The 16,113-nt window shown below is 40.5% G+C and overlaps 1 protein-coding gene across 1 annotated transcript in view; it reads left to right on the top strand.

The window, feature by feature from the left end:
- Positions 1-16,113, top strand: part of TLN2 (talin 2) — a 146,636-nt gene that overhangs the window by 81,903 nt on the left and 48,620 nt on the right. Inside the window, 12 exon segments of the mRNA XM_039558008.1 lie at positions 49-343; positions 1,260-1,426; positions 2,500-2,628; positions 4,126-4,239; positions 6,029-6,142; positions 7,454-7,588; positions 8,526-8,654; positions 9,271-9,373; positions 10,960-11,168; positions 11,968-12,087; positions 12,946-13,143; positions 15,256-15,395. Coding sequence (XP_039413942.1) covers positions 49-343; positions 1,260-1,426; positions 2,500-2,628; positions 4,126-4,239; positions 6,029-6,142; positions 7,454-7,588; positions 8,526-8,654; positions 9,271-9,373; positions 10,960-11,168; positions 11,968-12,087; positions 12,946-13,143; positions 15,256-15,395 — 1,853 coding nt within the window.

The raw sequence follows: 16,113 nt of genomic DNA on the forward strand, positions 1-16,113 counted from the left end.
CTGTTAAATAAGCCTTTTCTGAATGCTCTGGGTGCTCTTTCCATGCAGGTGGTGAGTCCCACCATCAGCTCCCCAGTATGTCAAGAACAGCTGATTGAGGCAGGGAAGCTGGTGGACCGTTCTGTGGAGAACTGTGTGCGGGCCTGCCAGGCTGCCACAGATGACGGTGAGCTACTGAAGCAGGTCAGTGCGGCTGCCAGCATTGTCAGCCAGGCCCTCAACGACCTCCTGCAGCACGTGCGCCAGTTCGCCAGCAGAGGGGAGCCCATCGGACGCTATGACCAGGCCACAGACACCATCATGTGTGTCACTGAGAGCATCTTCAGCTCCATGGGAGATGCTGGTAAGTTCCTCTGAGGAGCAGTAGCTTGCCACAATTCAAACGTGCACCACTTTTCAAGTCAAGGAAATAAAAATCCTTCTCTGACGTGTGCTCTCCTTCTAGGCTAGTGCTGTCATGATGGGTAGTGATCCAGCCCATAATATAAATCAGCAGCATGCACATAGCTGTGTGCTAGATAGAGTAAATGTTCTGTGAAAACAATCAATACCATGCTAAAGGAACACTATAATATTTTGTCTGTTTTCTGCCACTGCTTCACTTCACAGAATTGTATAGCAATTTCTCATCTCCAAATATGAAGACAGGCACCTGGGCGAATACTTCACAGTGATTGACTTCCTTATGCATAGATTTTGTTGTAGGTTTTTAAGCTTACTTCTGCTTTTTTTCTGAGATGTTTCTAAAAAGTGCAGCTTCTAGAACAAGAAACAAATGGTTTTGGTCAAAACCATCTTAATGGTGCTAAGTGTCTTCTGACAAAGTTCTCAGTTTATATTGGACAAAAGATAACTCCCCAAAAACACAGGAGAAAGATGGGTTATTTTTATTGAAGGAGTGAAATCTTGGCTGAGATTTGAAAGCAAAATTATTAGTCTTTGCTGGGACAGGAGTTTCCTTGAACTGTATATTCAGAACTAGCTAAAAATACTGATCGTGTGTTTTTGTCTTACTATCTAGATTGCAAATGCTACATTTTTTTCTTAATCTCCACTGTAGTGGTTTCTGTCATTTATATTGTGATCCAAGATTTGTTTATGAAACTTTCAAGTTATATGAACTATGTGTGTATCATTTTCAAGTAGAAAAATACTTCAGCAAATGTAACTTCATTTTTGCCTTGTGAAACGATGCTGAATTTTGAAACCAAGACTGAAATTCAGAGAGAAGAAGGTAAAAATGCAGTTGTGCTCCCCAGGTGAGATGGTGCGGCAGGCCAGGGTGCTGGCTCAGGCCACCTCTGATCTTGTCAATGCCATGAGATCCGATGCCGAAGCAGAGATCGACATGGAGAACTCCAAGAAGCTTCTCGCTGCTGCAAAGCTCCTGGCAGATTCCACAGCCCGCATGGTTGAAGCTGCAAAGGTACCAGGAAAATGAACTGTCAGCTTAAAATTGTAAGGCTGTACACAAAGAAGAGATGGTATGTGGGATTTATAAATAGGATCTGGCTGATAGTAGAGATAGTTTCTCTTATCCTGCGGAAGTGTGGCATTTCATGATTTACCCTAGGTACATTCCAAAAACCAATTTATCAGCTGCCTGGATTTTTTTGGTTTTAAAAGATCTTTGTGCACTGCTTTTGCTTTCCTGTGTGCATGGTGGTCATGACTCAAGCCATGTAGGGCAGTTACCACCAGCCCTGAGCCGTGGTGCAGGGTCTTGTGCCAATGCAAATGGAACAACAGAACCACAGCAATCTCTTAGTGGAGTCACTACAAAGCAACTCCCCTCTGTCTAAGCCTGGGGAATCTTGCCTGTATTGTTCCCCTCTGCATCCCTCCCTCCTCGTTCTCACAAGAGAGGCAAATATCTCAGGTTTTCTTTCCTTTCTGTGCTGTAAACCTATGTCAATCTGCTAGGGAGGAGTATGTCCTTTGAATTGTTTCCCAGATCCTGTGCTGAAATGGTTTTTACACCAGCAGTGCCAGCCATTCTGCTGGGACTCTAGAAGGCCTGCATGCCTGCCTGCCTATCCTTGACTTTCCGGTACTTTCTCAGACTTCAAATAGAGAAAACCTACTGCGTTAAACTCAAGTTTTGGACTGCAATTACTGAAGGACATATTGAATTGGAAATTTTAAAAACTGGGTTTTTTTCAAAAACCTTTATTCATACAAGTACATTATTTCAGATCATAGGGGAGGCAGTTTAAAAAGGCTTTTTTCCCAAGCACCTGGAGTGGTATATGAAGCAAATGTTCAGCTTTCTTCTTCTAAGTACCAGACATAGGCAGTAACAGCCTTCCACTAGAAATAGATTTTCTGCTTTGAGGTTTTGTAATATTTCAGTGTTCTTCTAACTTTCCTTATGATAATTTAAGGAAAATGAATGCTGATGTACCAGACACTGTTTGAACTTAAGCCTTGATGTTCATCCACATTTTCTCCAATAATTTTTACTCAGACTTACAGTTTTTGCTTGGAAATTTTGTGCAGGGAGCTGCAGCCAATCCTGAAAATGAGGATCAACAGCAGCGTCTGAGAGAAGCAGCAGAGGGACTGCGGGTTGCTACAAATGCCGCTGCACAGAATGCCATCAAGAAGAAAATTGTCAACAGATTAGAGGTTGGAAATCAGTGTTGTATTTTCAGCTTGCTCCCTTTTGATAATTAGTATCTGTAGATAATTTCAAGAAAGAAGAAATGCATATTTCAGTGAAAGTGCTAAGCAAAGAATGATAGCGCTGTAAGCTCAGTTCCAGAGTGCAAGGCTTAGAATTAGAGATGCCAGTATATCATAACATAGTCCTCAGAAAACTGAGCATCTTGTGTCACAGATGTGGTAAAGGGGTGTAAGGCTTTGACTCAGAAGGTGTTTGATGGTGGCTTAGTCCTAAAATTAAACAGCTGAGCTGAAACTGCTTCACTGCTGTGTTAATTTATCTCTATGGTGTGCCATTTACACACAGTATCTCTTGGTGACTTTACTAGGATATAGAGTTCCATATGAATTCCTGCACAAAGTTAGTTGAATCACAGCATATCCAATTAAACTGGGAAATTACCCAGAGTCAAGAAGCAGAAATGGATGTATCTTTTTACTTCCGATCTGGTGGCCCAGCCAAGATGGAGAAAGGCAATTTACTGTGCAGCAAGGATAAAATATCATGGAAGTTTGTCTTGCTGGCAAAGTTTGATATTCACATTCTCAACTAAAATTAAGAAAAGACAGATTAAAAAAAGAAACTTTTTAGTAATTCCTAGTTTACAGCTGTGATTTTTACATTAGTGTGATTCAAGTGCAATAAGGTGACCATGTTCCAGAAATACATTAAGTTCCTGTATCTGTCTAGCACTGAAAATCAGGAGTACTTTAGGAAATAAAGACTGATGCCTGTAATTTTCTAACTGCATGCAAGGGAGTTTTAGTCAAAGAGTATTTTGTTTTGCTGTTATAACATATACTGCCTTACGAAGGAGTAAAATGTGTAATAAACTTCATGCTTGCTTCTGTTTAGTGGGCCAGTTAGTGTTGTACAGCATGTTGAAGTACCTTGCATAAACTGTTGAATTTTTAATTTTGTAGTAGGGAGATGTTGATAATAATAGATATTTGAAGAAGGTCTTCACAAAGCTTTTAGACTCAGGAATACCAGTATTTTGTACCTCTGGGTCATTTTAGGATCTTTGCTTTTGCTGTAGAGCAATCTCAGCAGAAATTGGCTCCCTTGAGTCCTGGGTCAGAGGTGTCAACGTGGCTGTGTGAAGCACTACGGGTACTTTGCCTGTTTTCTCTGGCCTTTATAAGGAGATAATTGTTTAGACCAGTTCTGCTGTTTGTAGTTGACTTCTTTTCCTCCTGTTGAATCATAAGCTATGAAAGAGTAGGAGCACAGAATGCTTCTAATTCTGTCTTCTTCTTCACTGGCAAATAGGAGATGGGTAACTATGTTCAAATAATTTTCACCTTGAGAGAAGTGCAATTTCCTTAAGGCAAATCAAATTAAGGGATAAAATGTATTCATTTGTTGATGTTGTTACTGTCAAAGTTACCTATAAGTGTGTGTTTCATCCTCTGAATTACGCAGTTTTATCACTGATTTAACTTTCTTTTTCTCAAAAGATTGCAGCTAAACAAGCTGCAGCTGCTGCTACTCAGACTATTGCAGCTTCTCAGAATGCAGCTGTTTCCAATAAGAACACAGCAGCCCACCAGCAACTTGTGCAGAGCTGCAAGGTAAACACAGCACAATCCATGACAACTCTTGAACTCTCTGCTTTATGTGGTACTGATGATGATCATCTCCTCTAATACTGTTGCAACCTCAAAACAAGCTTTAGAAAACCCCCCAACCCCCCCCATGTTCATGTGCGTGGGTTCTGGAGAATCCTCGTTTACTGTATTATCCGTGCCCTGCTGTTTGTAGAGCTTTGCAAAGCTGAGCTACTGGTAGTGCCATGTAACCCTTGGCTGCTACAAATACCCCTGCACACGCTTTAGAAAAAGGCTTGGCGGGTGTGGATCTGTTGAGTAACAACCAGTTTGCCTGAAGTACTTTTACTGCAAGTTTTGGTACAGATCAGCCAGTGATGGAACATATGCAAAGCTGTGCTAGAAGCACTGTACAGAGGGGTCCCATTGCTCAGGAATTTGTGATTCCCTGACTGTGGTTCTAAGCCTTGGCCATGCATTCGCTGTATGAGTGTGATCTTCAGCAGGGGAGTAGCTTTATGGTTATCAAAATGGGCTGTTGCATTATATATGCAGTGAAATGGAGCTGAGGTCTGTTGTGGCATAAAGGTAACCTTTGGATTTTCCATAATGAAGGATGGAGTAGCAATAGCGATTTATACTATAATGGAGTGAAATTCTTATTTAACATATCAGTTATATAATGGGTTATATAACTAACAACTGATTTGCTATTCTGATGTTCTGCCTCCAAGCAACTGGGACCTTAAATGTCACTATAAAAACATAAATTACAGACCTTACAGTGGGATTACCATGATTCCTAGCTTTAGGTTAAAGCTGTAAGATCAAAGATTTCAAGGTATGCCTGAAGTCAAGCACATTTTTATAGTTCCAAGCTAGAATTCAGAGTCTGATGAGAAGCTGTTCCCTTTTATGTTTAAGCTGTATTTGCAAAAGACAATAGAATGCAGAAAGATTTTGTTCTGCATCAAAGGGCAGTTCTGTGGGGAAAAAGAACAAAACCATTAAAGATGATATTGTTAAAAACAGCATTAACATTCTGCAATTACTTCTTGTCATGGTGCAATCCTAAGAAATGTAGGAAATAACTAAGATAGCTCAAGTATACCTCAGAATTGTGTTGTAGAGAGTTTCTGTTTCAATATGAACTTTAAGAAAGGGCAACGTGATAACTGTTGTTTACTCTTCATTCTAATTTTGTCTTGATGCTCATTTATTAAATAGCGGAGAGGATTTGGTATTTACTTTTTTACATTTTGGTGGTGGTGGTAGTTTAGTATTGCACTGCTGAAGTGTTATTGTGCAATGGATGGACAATGAGGACAGTCCAGGAGTAAAGTTTTAGCAATATACGCTTGCACATGCTCCAGCCATGCTACGAAGTTGCTGAAGGCCAAGGAAAAGTAGGCTGAGGTGCTTGTGTGTAAAATGCAATGTTTTCCTGAAAGTGGGAACTTCTCTTGAAAAAAATCTATCCCCTCCACTACTGGCATTTGAACATGCAAAGGAAATAATTCAGAGTACTTGATGTACAGAATTCTGCATAAAAATCTTGGTTTGTCTTGTAGGAGCCTTTAACTAATAAGTAGATTGAATAAAGATTTCTTAAGGAGAACATCACTTTAGAAGTCCTATTGTATATTAATTTGGTTCCATGGAATCCTAAATGAATTCTGTGACAGCACAAGAGTATTTCACTTAGGAATACTGCAGTTGTCTTTAAAGGGAGTGGGAAGCCTGTTTGTTTTATTTTCAGAGGATTTTGAGTTTTTATTTATTTACTAAAATATTTTCCCTTTGTCCATTTTAGAATGTTGCAGACCACATTCCTCAGCTGGTGCAGGGTGTAAGAGGAAGTCAAGCTCAGGCAGAAGACCTCAGTGCCCAGCTTGCTTTAATAAATTCCAGCCAGAATTTCCTTCAGGTGAAGTGAACCAATTATTGCAGTAGATGCAAAAAGCATTTTTTTAGTGCTGTATGTTTTCATTTGTGATAAATAGCCAGTAAACTGTTAAAAACCATGTCAAGAAGTTCATTGCTGACTATGAGCCATAGATAGGAGAACTTAGTTCCTCAGGTTAGGTGGCTGAAATACATTGTATCTGTGGAGAGTGACAACTGCTGACATTGAGGTTAAAAGTAACAAGAAAAAACGAATGTTTATGGAGAACCAACATTCATTGCCATAGCACTTGCCTTCTGGGAAAGAGTTTAAAGAACAAGCTGAAGAGAATTTAGCATCTTTCTAGGTAGAGGTCTGAGTATGTGAGAGGCTGTTGTAACCATTTTAGGCAAGGTACACTTAGTGTTGGAGCAACAAGTTTCAGAATTCGTCAGAAATAAAAGGGAATATTAGCCTGGTTTTGTAGATATTAGCCTGCATAATGGATCGGGATTGACGGTTTGGCCAAAACACAAAATTTGACTCTGTGCTTTTTCTAAAACATCTTGAAATAGAAAGATAGAATATTGAGCATTGATAACAAAATTATTGGCTTATTGTTAATGTTGCAAGAAACAACACCAGAAACCAATTCTCTGTGTAATGGCAGGGTCATTACTTGGCATCAGTTAGTCTTGCCTTAAATGTGATTTCTGTTAGCAGGTTTTTACGGTCCTGTCTAGGCAGAGGGATCACAAACCATGTTCTCATTCTGTTTAAGTATTTGCTCTATGATTCCCTCTGGAGTCATTCACATGATTGATCCATCTCCCCTATGGCTGTATGTGTGTACAATGGTCATGATGAGAATCAGCAAAGGCTTTTAATTGTATTAGCAGTAATCTCTCTGTAGAGGCATTGCTTGAACTACAGTTTCAATTTCATAGAATTTTGGTAGAGATTAATATTTAGAAAAATAAAGAGAAATTTGCCATCTCTGCCACCTGGACCTGATTCTATCACATGTATGCTGACTGGCAAAATTTCACATTTCAATAATTTTAAGTAGTCTACATGACTACTTAATGGCCTCAGACAGACATTGGAACCAATGGAGTAGTCATTGTCCCAGTAAAGCACAGATGAGTCCTGCTGCAGAGGACACGGAAAGGGGACAGAATTATGACTGGGTACTCCAGCTTAAGGAGCAGGATTGTGCTGGTCATTAAAGAAAAATCTAGAAACCTCATGAGTGTGTGAATGGAGAAAGCAGTTTGTTTATTGACTCCTAAGCCTTCTTTAAAAAAAATGAGCTGGTAAAACCAATTGTGTTCACTGTTGTTCCTTGAACAGCCTGGAAGTAAAATGGTGGCATCTGCTAAAGCTGCTGTCCCCACAGTAACTGATCAAGCAGCAGCAATGCAGCTCAGTCAGTGTGCAAAGAATCTTGCTACCAGCTTAGCTGAGCTACGAACTGCCTCCCAGAAGGTAGGTAAATACTGGTTTTAATCAGCTAAAACAAGAGGGCTTTGCATCTCCCCTGAGGGAACAGCTCATGCTCAGGCAGTGTTCACCTCTCACTGCTGTGTTTTGTGCACTCTTTGCTCAGACTCCCAGGTGGCCTCTGTATCATGATAGAAAGGGGAGGGAGAAGGGACAAGAAAACTGAAAAGCTTGTGCTACCCTTTCCACACGAGACAGATGTGAGGAGAGTATACAGAGCAGCACATCAAGACTCTGAGCTGCTGTTACATTTGAGGGAGAGCAGGGAAAAGGGAGCACATCTCGTGCCCCACCAAAGCCGTGAGAACCCAGCTACTGCATTGCTGTGCTCACTGTTGTAATTGTGAACTGGAATCATCATCTCTAGAATTCAGGGAAGCAGAGGCTCTCTGTGTTTCACACAGAGATTTCTAAACCATGTGGGGCTTAAAAAAAAATACGAGTGGAAAGTCTCGTCTTTTTTGCGTGTGTGTACACTGAGGCCTGAAACCAGGATTGTAGCATTGAGGTGGCTGCTCCTGAGCTCGTGCTGGAAGTTCCATCTCGTACTGATGAATGTGGGCTGCCACATCAGGGGGTCAGCATGGCTTTGGTCACGATGCACAATGGGGCCACTGGTGAAAAGGGAAATCCAGAGTGTAGCAGTTACCTTCTCAGTCCCTGAGCTGCCTGCTGTGAGGGGACATGTACGCAAGCCAAGTGCACCTTACTCCCCTGGTGCCTCTTAGCAGAGTGTTATTCTCTTCATAGACTGAAATGCAGGAGTTTGGAATCCATGATGTATAACATTTAGAGGGCTCACAATTGCCTCTGAAGTAGGAAGAGAAATAATTTGGGAGGGGGAGATCAGATCTGAAGCATTTACTGTTTCTGAAAGTTGCTTACAGCTGCTAACAGTGGTACTGATCTGATTTCTGAATAGGCTCATGAAGCTTGTGGCCCAATGGAAATCGATTCTGCTTTGAATACAGTCCAGACACTCAAAAATGAACTTCAAGATGCAAAGATGGCAGCTGTGGATGGACAGTTAAAACCTCTCCCAGGAGAAACTGTAATTGAGGAAGGATGTTCTTCATTTAAAAACAAACAAACAAAGTTAGCTGTTAAAAAACTTAAATATTAGAGGCAAAACAAGTCATGAGGCTTTGGATAATGATGATGCTGATAAGAGTTTACATTGATTCACTTAAAAAGAGTATATGTTACTTCTACGCCAGAAGTATGTTCTGTAGTAGAGTTATTCATGGAACTGTAGGGCCGCCTCCTCTAGTGTACAAATTACAGTTTGGTACCAGAAATGTTTCAGTCTTGTAAAAAGAATTTCTTTTCAATTGTGACAATGATGAGAACTCAGGACAGCCAGTTCTAGTAGGCTTAAAAAGTGAAATGGTTTATTTGGGGAAAAAAAAGAAGCCCTTCTTAGATGAAGGTATTTACTTCCATTGCTAATTATAAAATATTTTTGTTCACACTACCTAATATGTTAATTTACTTCATCCTGAATAGGGAAAACATGCTAGTCAGGTTTCAGAGAAACTGTGTGTGTATTCAGTAGCTGAGGTGAAAGTTTAGGTTTTTGTGGAATGAGGAATTTTGTAGTACTGTTTAAAAAGAAGTGTTTTCGTTGACCTTAAACTAAGTATTTTGTCCTTTGCAATTTTTTGCAGCTTGAGAAATGCACTCAGGACCTGGGAAGCACATCCAAAGCAGTCGGTTCTTCAATGGCCCAGCTGTTAACTTGTGCTGCTCAGGGCAACGAGCACTACACAGGTACTGGTTTATTCAGAATGGCTCTGTGAAACCTCTTCTTTCCATCAAATACTTGATGAAAGGTTTTCTTATCACAGACTACTTAAATCAAGGAATTACTCCATTTTTTTTTAGTGCTGACAGTGAATCGTGGTAAGCTACTAAGGACTGTGAGTGTGACTCGTACTTCGTAAAGAACCGTGATGCAATCTGCTCTGTCTTTAATCAGAATAGATTGGGACATGTTGTTTTTGTAAATATGTGCCACTGAAACTCTGTGAAGAGCAGAACTAAAATATGTTACACTTTAAAGGTCAGTGCCACTGGAAATGCTGCTATGTCCTTACAGAAAGTTTAAAGGAGTGCCTTGGATATGTTTTGAAGCGACATAGTGGGGCAATTTGAAGCAAACATAGTGGGGCAGCTTGGTGACGTTCAGAACTGCGTCTCTTCCTAGGTGTTACCAGGTCACATGTACAATGCAGCTGCTCTGGCTGATTCATTGAGCACATTTGCATAGTTTCAGGTAAAGCCAGCAGGGAACCTGGGCACACAGATTCTACTGTTTATTTTTGGACCTGTACTTTTAGCAACAAAAAACCACCTTAATAAGAAAAACGCTCTGCAGGAGGGACAACAGTTTACTTGTAGATGTTTAAATGTTCTGTGTCCTTATTTCTGATAGAAATGAAAGCTGTTGTTGCAAATGCTCCCATAAGATTTTTTTCTAATATTACTGATAAAAGGCGTTATGGCAATTACCACTTCATTGGTTATAATTGCATCTGGGCTCTAGAACTTACAGTTGCTTTCATTTGAAGCAGATGGAATTGCATCGAGATGGCTCATGTTTCTATCACATAGTTATGCAGAAGTAGGCACTGGGTGTCAGGTAAGGGAGTACCGATACTTGCAGCTGATAATGAATAGCTAAATCTAGTAGCTCTCTTATCATCAGGTTGTAGGAAACCTTACAAAGCAATGAGTTCCTTTTCAATAATTGCCTAGATAGAAGGAGGAGGCCATTATTCATGTAGACTTACACCTTAGCACTGGAGCTGATGGATGTCCTTTAACATTGGCCAGACAGACCACAGAAACTAATTTTATTGCATCCTTTCTGTGACTTCATTCAGTTATTTTTATTTATTTTTACTCACAGTGATGTTAGGTTATACCAAGTTGTATCATTCCTAATAAACTCTTCTTTGATTGCTTGAAATTAAACTATTGTGCTATGGCTCTTGACTCCTGTACACCATTCTTGCAGACAATCACTTCCCCCATAGCTTGGAGTATGAGCTTTTCCTCATCTACAGGTTTTAGCTTTTCTTTTTCAGTGTTTCACTGAGATGTAGTCAGTGGTGTAGAGAGCTGTGCCCAGAATGGTCTTTGGGCTATAACATTTACTTTATGGCTTCACTACAGGCATTTCTCTAAGCAAATGGTACTGTGTATTTCAAATGTGTTTCTGTTTGAAGATTTTCTTTTAAATTGAATTTGCAGTGTTATTTTGCAATAGGATCATTACCTGCAAGATCATGTCATAAAATACAAAGATTGTCTTTAAGGGTACTAATAGAATCCTTGGTGAAATCTTACCATAGGAGTTGCTGCCAGAGAAACTGCTCAGGCCTTGAAGACTTTGGCTCAGGCAGCACGAGGGGTTGCAGCGTCTACCACTGATCCTGTGGCAGCACACGCGATGCTGGATTCAGCCAGGGATGTCATGGAAGGCTCTGCCATGCTGATTCAGGAGGCCAAGCAGGCCCTGGCTGCCCCAGGGGATGCAGACAGTCAGCAGAGATTAGCCCAGGTAAGCTGGGACTTGAGCAGCTGCATGAGTTGTCAAACACCTGGTGAATTTATTCCAAATCAGCATTAAATAAGGAGCGAGAATGACAGAAAATAAGGCTGCAAGGCATGTCAGCTTTCTATTCCTTTCAACAGCCCTCAGACAGTAACATCATGCCTATGCTAAACAATGCAGATGGTATAAAGTATGGTATTTTAGTCATCTCTTAGAAAAATATACAAAGATGCAGCTCTCTGCTTTTACCCACAACATATGTGAGGAGACTGCTTGATTGCAAATGTGAGACAGCCATTAAACTCATAATTTTTAAATAAAATATCTATATCCATGTTATATTCAAAAAGTGAGTGCATATTTTATTCATATGTGGCACCACTGCATCTGAATACTTTAAAAAGTGGCAGGTTCTTTTTTTACTGGTTTGAAAAGTTCTAGAATTGGCCTGCATTGTAAATAATTTCTTATGAAGATACCTTTGTCTTAATCGGAACTTTTTACGAAGTGGCATGCAACAAATTTCTGTGATTAGTATATAGATAACTTCAGGGGCATTCCCTTACCTGCAGCCTTTATCCCAGGTGCCAGGAGCAGTTGTGGGGCTGCCCTGCCAACACTATACTGTCAAATGGATGAGACTAAAAAAAGACTGCAGGGCAGCAAACCGGGGAAGTTGCAAGCCTCAAAAATGGCCCTGTAAGGGTCAGAATGTGGGAATTGCTGGCTGTGGAGTAGAGGCTGTGCCTCCTATTAATGAGCATTTAAGCCTCTCTGTGTGAATGTGTTCACTTGTGTGTTGTAGGTGGCAAAAGCAGTGTCTCACTCCTTGAATAACTGTGTGAATTGTCTGCCTGGACAAAAGGATGTGGATGTGGCCTTGAAGAGTATCGGGGAATCCAGCAAGAAGCTTCTTGTTGATTCAGTAAGATGGCTTTTAACATGGAAGTAAATTTCAGAAAACTGAACAGCAGATCTGGGTTCCCCATGTGTCAAATCATTATTTAATAAATGTGCCCTAAGTATACTTAAGTGTACTTAATGTAAGCCATGTTTAAGTTTAAGCACCTTTAGGCAGCTGCTACTTAGACTGAAACACTGTTTTTCTAGTTTTATGGGCAAGGTGAAATGTGTCTATGACTTGTGAAGGCAATATTAGAATTATTGTCATAGCTTGGTATTAAGTTTTTGGTTTTGAAAATGGCAACTATGACTTAACATTCTGAAGAATATAAAAATTAGAAAATTATAGTTCATCTCCCACCTAGAAGTGATCAGTTCACTTGAAGGAGCATTGTGATCTGTCAAAAAATGTTTGGTCGTTTTGTGCAAAGAGTAGAATTGTTACTTTGTTTAACTGCATCCATCTTTTTGCACTGGTATTTTGCCAGAAGGTTACATTGTTTGAACAGCCTTTTTTCTCCTGCATCCACCAGTAACCTTGCTGTCTGTGAATGAAGGAGGAATGGTGTTTTGATATGTTTGTGCAATGCCTTTTGATAAAACCAGGGGTTTTTTGCCAAGCTGTGTTACCAGAGGGAGTTTAGAGTAATTCTGAAGAGCTGCCAATAACTTGTGTCCCTTGAAAAGCTTACAGACTTGTCTGTCCCTTGAAAGAAGCAGCAGGACTCGTTACTGGACAGATTAGTGGTTGACAGCTGTCCCATAGTTCCAGCTCACTACTCTCTTGCATTTAGTGTTCTCAACGTGTGTTGAACTCTCCAGTCATGAAAGGCTGGTGTGATGTGACAGACAATAAAATACTGAACTTTGCCTCTTACAGCTACCTCCAAGTTCAAAGTCATTTCAAGAAGCTCAGAGTGAACTGAACCAGGCAGCAGCAGACCTGAATCAGTCAGCTGGAGAAGTTGTCCATGCTACACGGGGCCAAAGTGGGGAACTGGCTGCAGCCTCTGGGAAATTCAGTGATGACTTCGATGAATTTCTTGATGCTGGTATTGAAATGGCTGGCCAAGCACAAGTAAGTTCTTGATCATGCTAATTGAGGGATAATCTTGGCTATAACCTCTGGCAGTGCAGTACATTGTTTATGTAGCAGTAGGGTGCAGTACAGCATGCTGGTGTGAGCCTATCCCGATATGCCAGGAGGTGTTGGTTGTGAGGCAGTCATCTGGAACTGGTTATCTGGAATGAAGAGAACTCAGCATTTGCATCTTCCACAGGATTTTGGTATTTGTTACTTGTCCAGTCAGAAATATGACTTTGTACTCCCCTGTGTAGTTTGGTAACTAATTTGAGCTGCATATCTGAAGATACAGAGATGTGCTGAACCTCTGAGCTTGTGGAAAGGGTTGCTTCTATTGCAGTAGAACTACCATGGAGCATAATTTAGGTGAATGCTGTTCAAAATTTAGCACCTTTCTTTGCTACTTTTGAAATACTTGAAGTGGATGGAGGAAAAGATGCTTTGATATCGCTCTGTGGGGCTGTGGACCTGCTACAGAGTGGAGCAAGCACTTGAAGAGGGCTGCCTAAAATGCCATCCTTGGATGTGACAGCAAGCACTTGGACTTGTGTTCAGTGATTTAAAATGTGGCAGAGTTCTACTCTGATGAACTCTAACAATCAGGAATGTTGTTACATGTGACCAAGCTTATTCCTGGTAGTCTGGGAACTCATTACAAGTTGGAGATACCACCTTCAGTTTATCTACTGGGTACAGTTGTGCTGAGCTACAGTAATTGATCATTTGGCAATGTTTTAGCATAACAAATGTCAGTATATAAAAAGGAATTGTGTATCAGAAGAGATGGGAGGAATTGCAGAAAAAAGAATCTGCAGATGGTTTTGCCCTGGTTCATAGGAGGATCCTGCAAACCTAAGAAATGATTGCCAAAGGAGAATGGCAAGAAGGTCCTGCATGTGTCAGTCCTTTGAAGTCATTTATGAAGTGTCTCTCTAGAGCAGATGCTTTGTAGATAGACCTGAGTAGAGAGATCTGACAGTGGCTGGTGGTTGTTGTCCATCACAACTTCATCATTCAGGTTCCAGATGTGTGAAGTGAGTTAGGCTCCATATACAGCTGAGTCTGAAGGTGAGAAGCAGTGAGATACCTGACTGTCTCTTTAGCTGTGGACCACATTGACTTTTAGAATGTTTTGTTTGAGGGAATTCAGTGAAGGTAGAGGTAGAAATGATACTGTAAATGGCTTCTTGAAATGAGAATCCAGCTGCTGATGATCTTGCGGCCCTTGTGAATTTGCTTATCCTCCTGACACAGGGGATGGTAACCATCTTAGTTATTAATGGCTGATCCTTCAATAGAGAAGGCCCTCTGTGTGTAGTTGTTTGGCCTGAACAGAAGCAATACCAGGTATTTTGGGTGACTAGCAAAATGTAGGGGAAGGGAGGAAGTAGAATGTAGTAAATACAGAGTAAAAGTTATTCATATCAGCTGAACAATATGCAACCTTTTTACATAAAACTGTGAACAGACTTAGAAAAAATGGGTTCCCTTCTACTCTTCATTCACAGAAGAGTCTAGTCACAGCTATTTGCTGTGAAAATGCAATACTCTTCTGTAAGTGTATTTAAATGCAGGTTTCCCTTTTCAAGAAATGGCTTAAAATAAGTAATAGAACATCCCAGTCAAAATACTGACCAAAGTAGGCTTATAGAAACTTATTTTCATGGAAAAGATGACTTTCTGGAGGATATTTTTGTGTGAGCAATCCCAGTTAGATGCTAGAGAGCCTGTGGGCTGCACAAAGGATGCCAGAATACAGAGAGCATACACTGACAGAATAATGTGAAGCAGTTGTGCCAGGCAGAGACACATAAGAGTCTTGACAACAAAAGCATTGTTCAATAAGTAGTAAAGTTTCTCCATTGCTCACTTGTGAATACTACCATTGTTAGAAGCCAAGCTATTTGTTGTAAGGGTCTTTTTCTGTTATGTACGTGAAGCTAGAGGCACCTGTCTGGGTGAACAGAGGCTTGGGCCATCCTTCTCTGGGCTCACGTATGTCAGTGGTTTCAGGTGGATAAGCAAACTGGGTTTCCATATGTGGTTTTAGCACACTCTCTTTATTGTAAATTTTGTACTTAATGTTATGCTGCTGTGGCTTTCCAGACTAAAGAGGACCAGATTCAAGTCATAGGTAACCTCAAGAGCATCTCTATGGCTTCCAGCAAGCTGTTACTGGCTGCCAAGTCTCTGTCTGTTGATCCTGGAGCTCCTAATGCCAAGAACCTCTTAGCAGCAGCAGCAAGGTAAGGATGTGTTGATTGCTTTTTGTTTTCCTGTGATATTTGCTTTTCTCTGTGATATTTATATTGTGCTTATGTATTTTTCTGCTGTTGATAGTGAACTGAGTGGTTGGAACCTGTAGTTCTATTTAAATGGAAGTAGGCCAGAGGAAAGTTGCTTATGTTGGAGTAGTTCCTCAACTGGTATAACTTGTTACCCTTGGTGGAAATAGGAACCAGCATTTGAAGACTTGGCCTGTTTTTGAAAGGAACCAATGTATTTTACCTACTGTTTTCTCACCATCTGTGTTCTGACAAGGCAACAAGCCTCTCAATCCCTGAAAGAAAAGGAATTGAATAATATTTTTATATAGAATGTGTTTGAAAATCGTATTGTAGCTACCTATCACTAACAGTGTGCATATGTGTATGATCAGGAATGCTTGAAAGGATTTAGATGCTACATTTCTTCAGTGGAGCATACCCTTACTTTAAGGATTATAAATCCACTCCCTCACTAAAGGGCTTCCTTAAGAATCTACGCTACTTTACTTTGTCATGTTTCGTAAAAAAAAAAATTACATCTATTTCTATGTCTCCCTGGAAAAAAAATAGCATCTATGAAAATTGTGGGTAATGAAAGACAGGCTGCTTGAGAGTGAAGGAGTGGCATGACTTGTTATTGCCGCAGCATCAAACTGCTACAGATTTCTGCTTTAGGCTTGGAGCATTCCTGATTGGA

Source organism: Corvus cornix, chromosome 10 (genome assembly GCF_000738735.6).
Source record: "Corvus cornix cornix isolate S_Up_H32 chromosome 10, ASM73873v5, whole genome shotgun sequence".
Classification (NCBI taxonomy): Eukaryota; Metazoa; Chordata; class Aves; order Passeriformes; family Corvidae; genus Corvus; species Corvus cornix.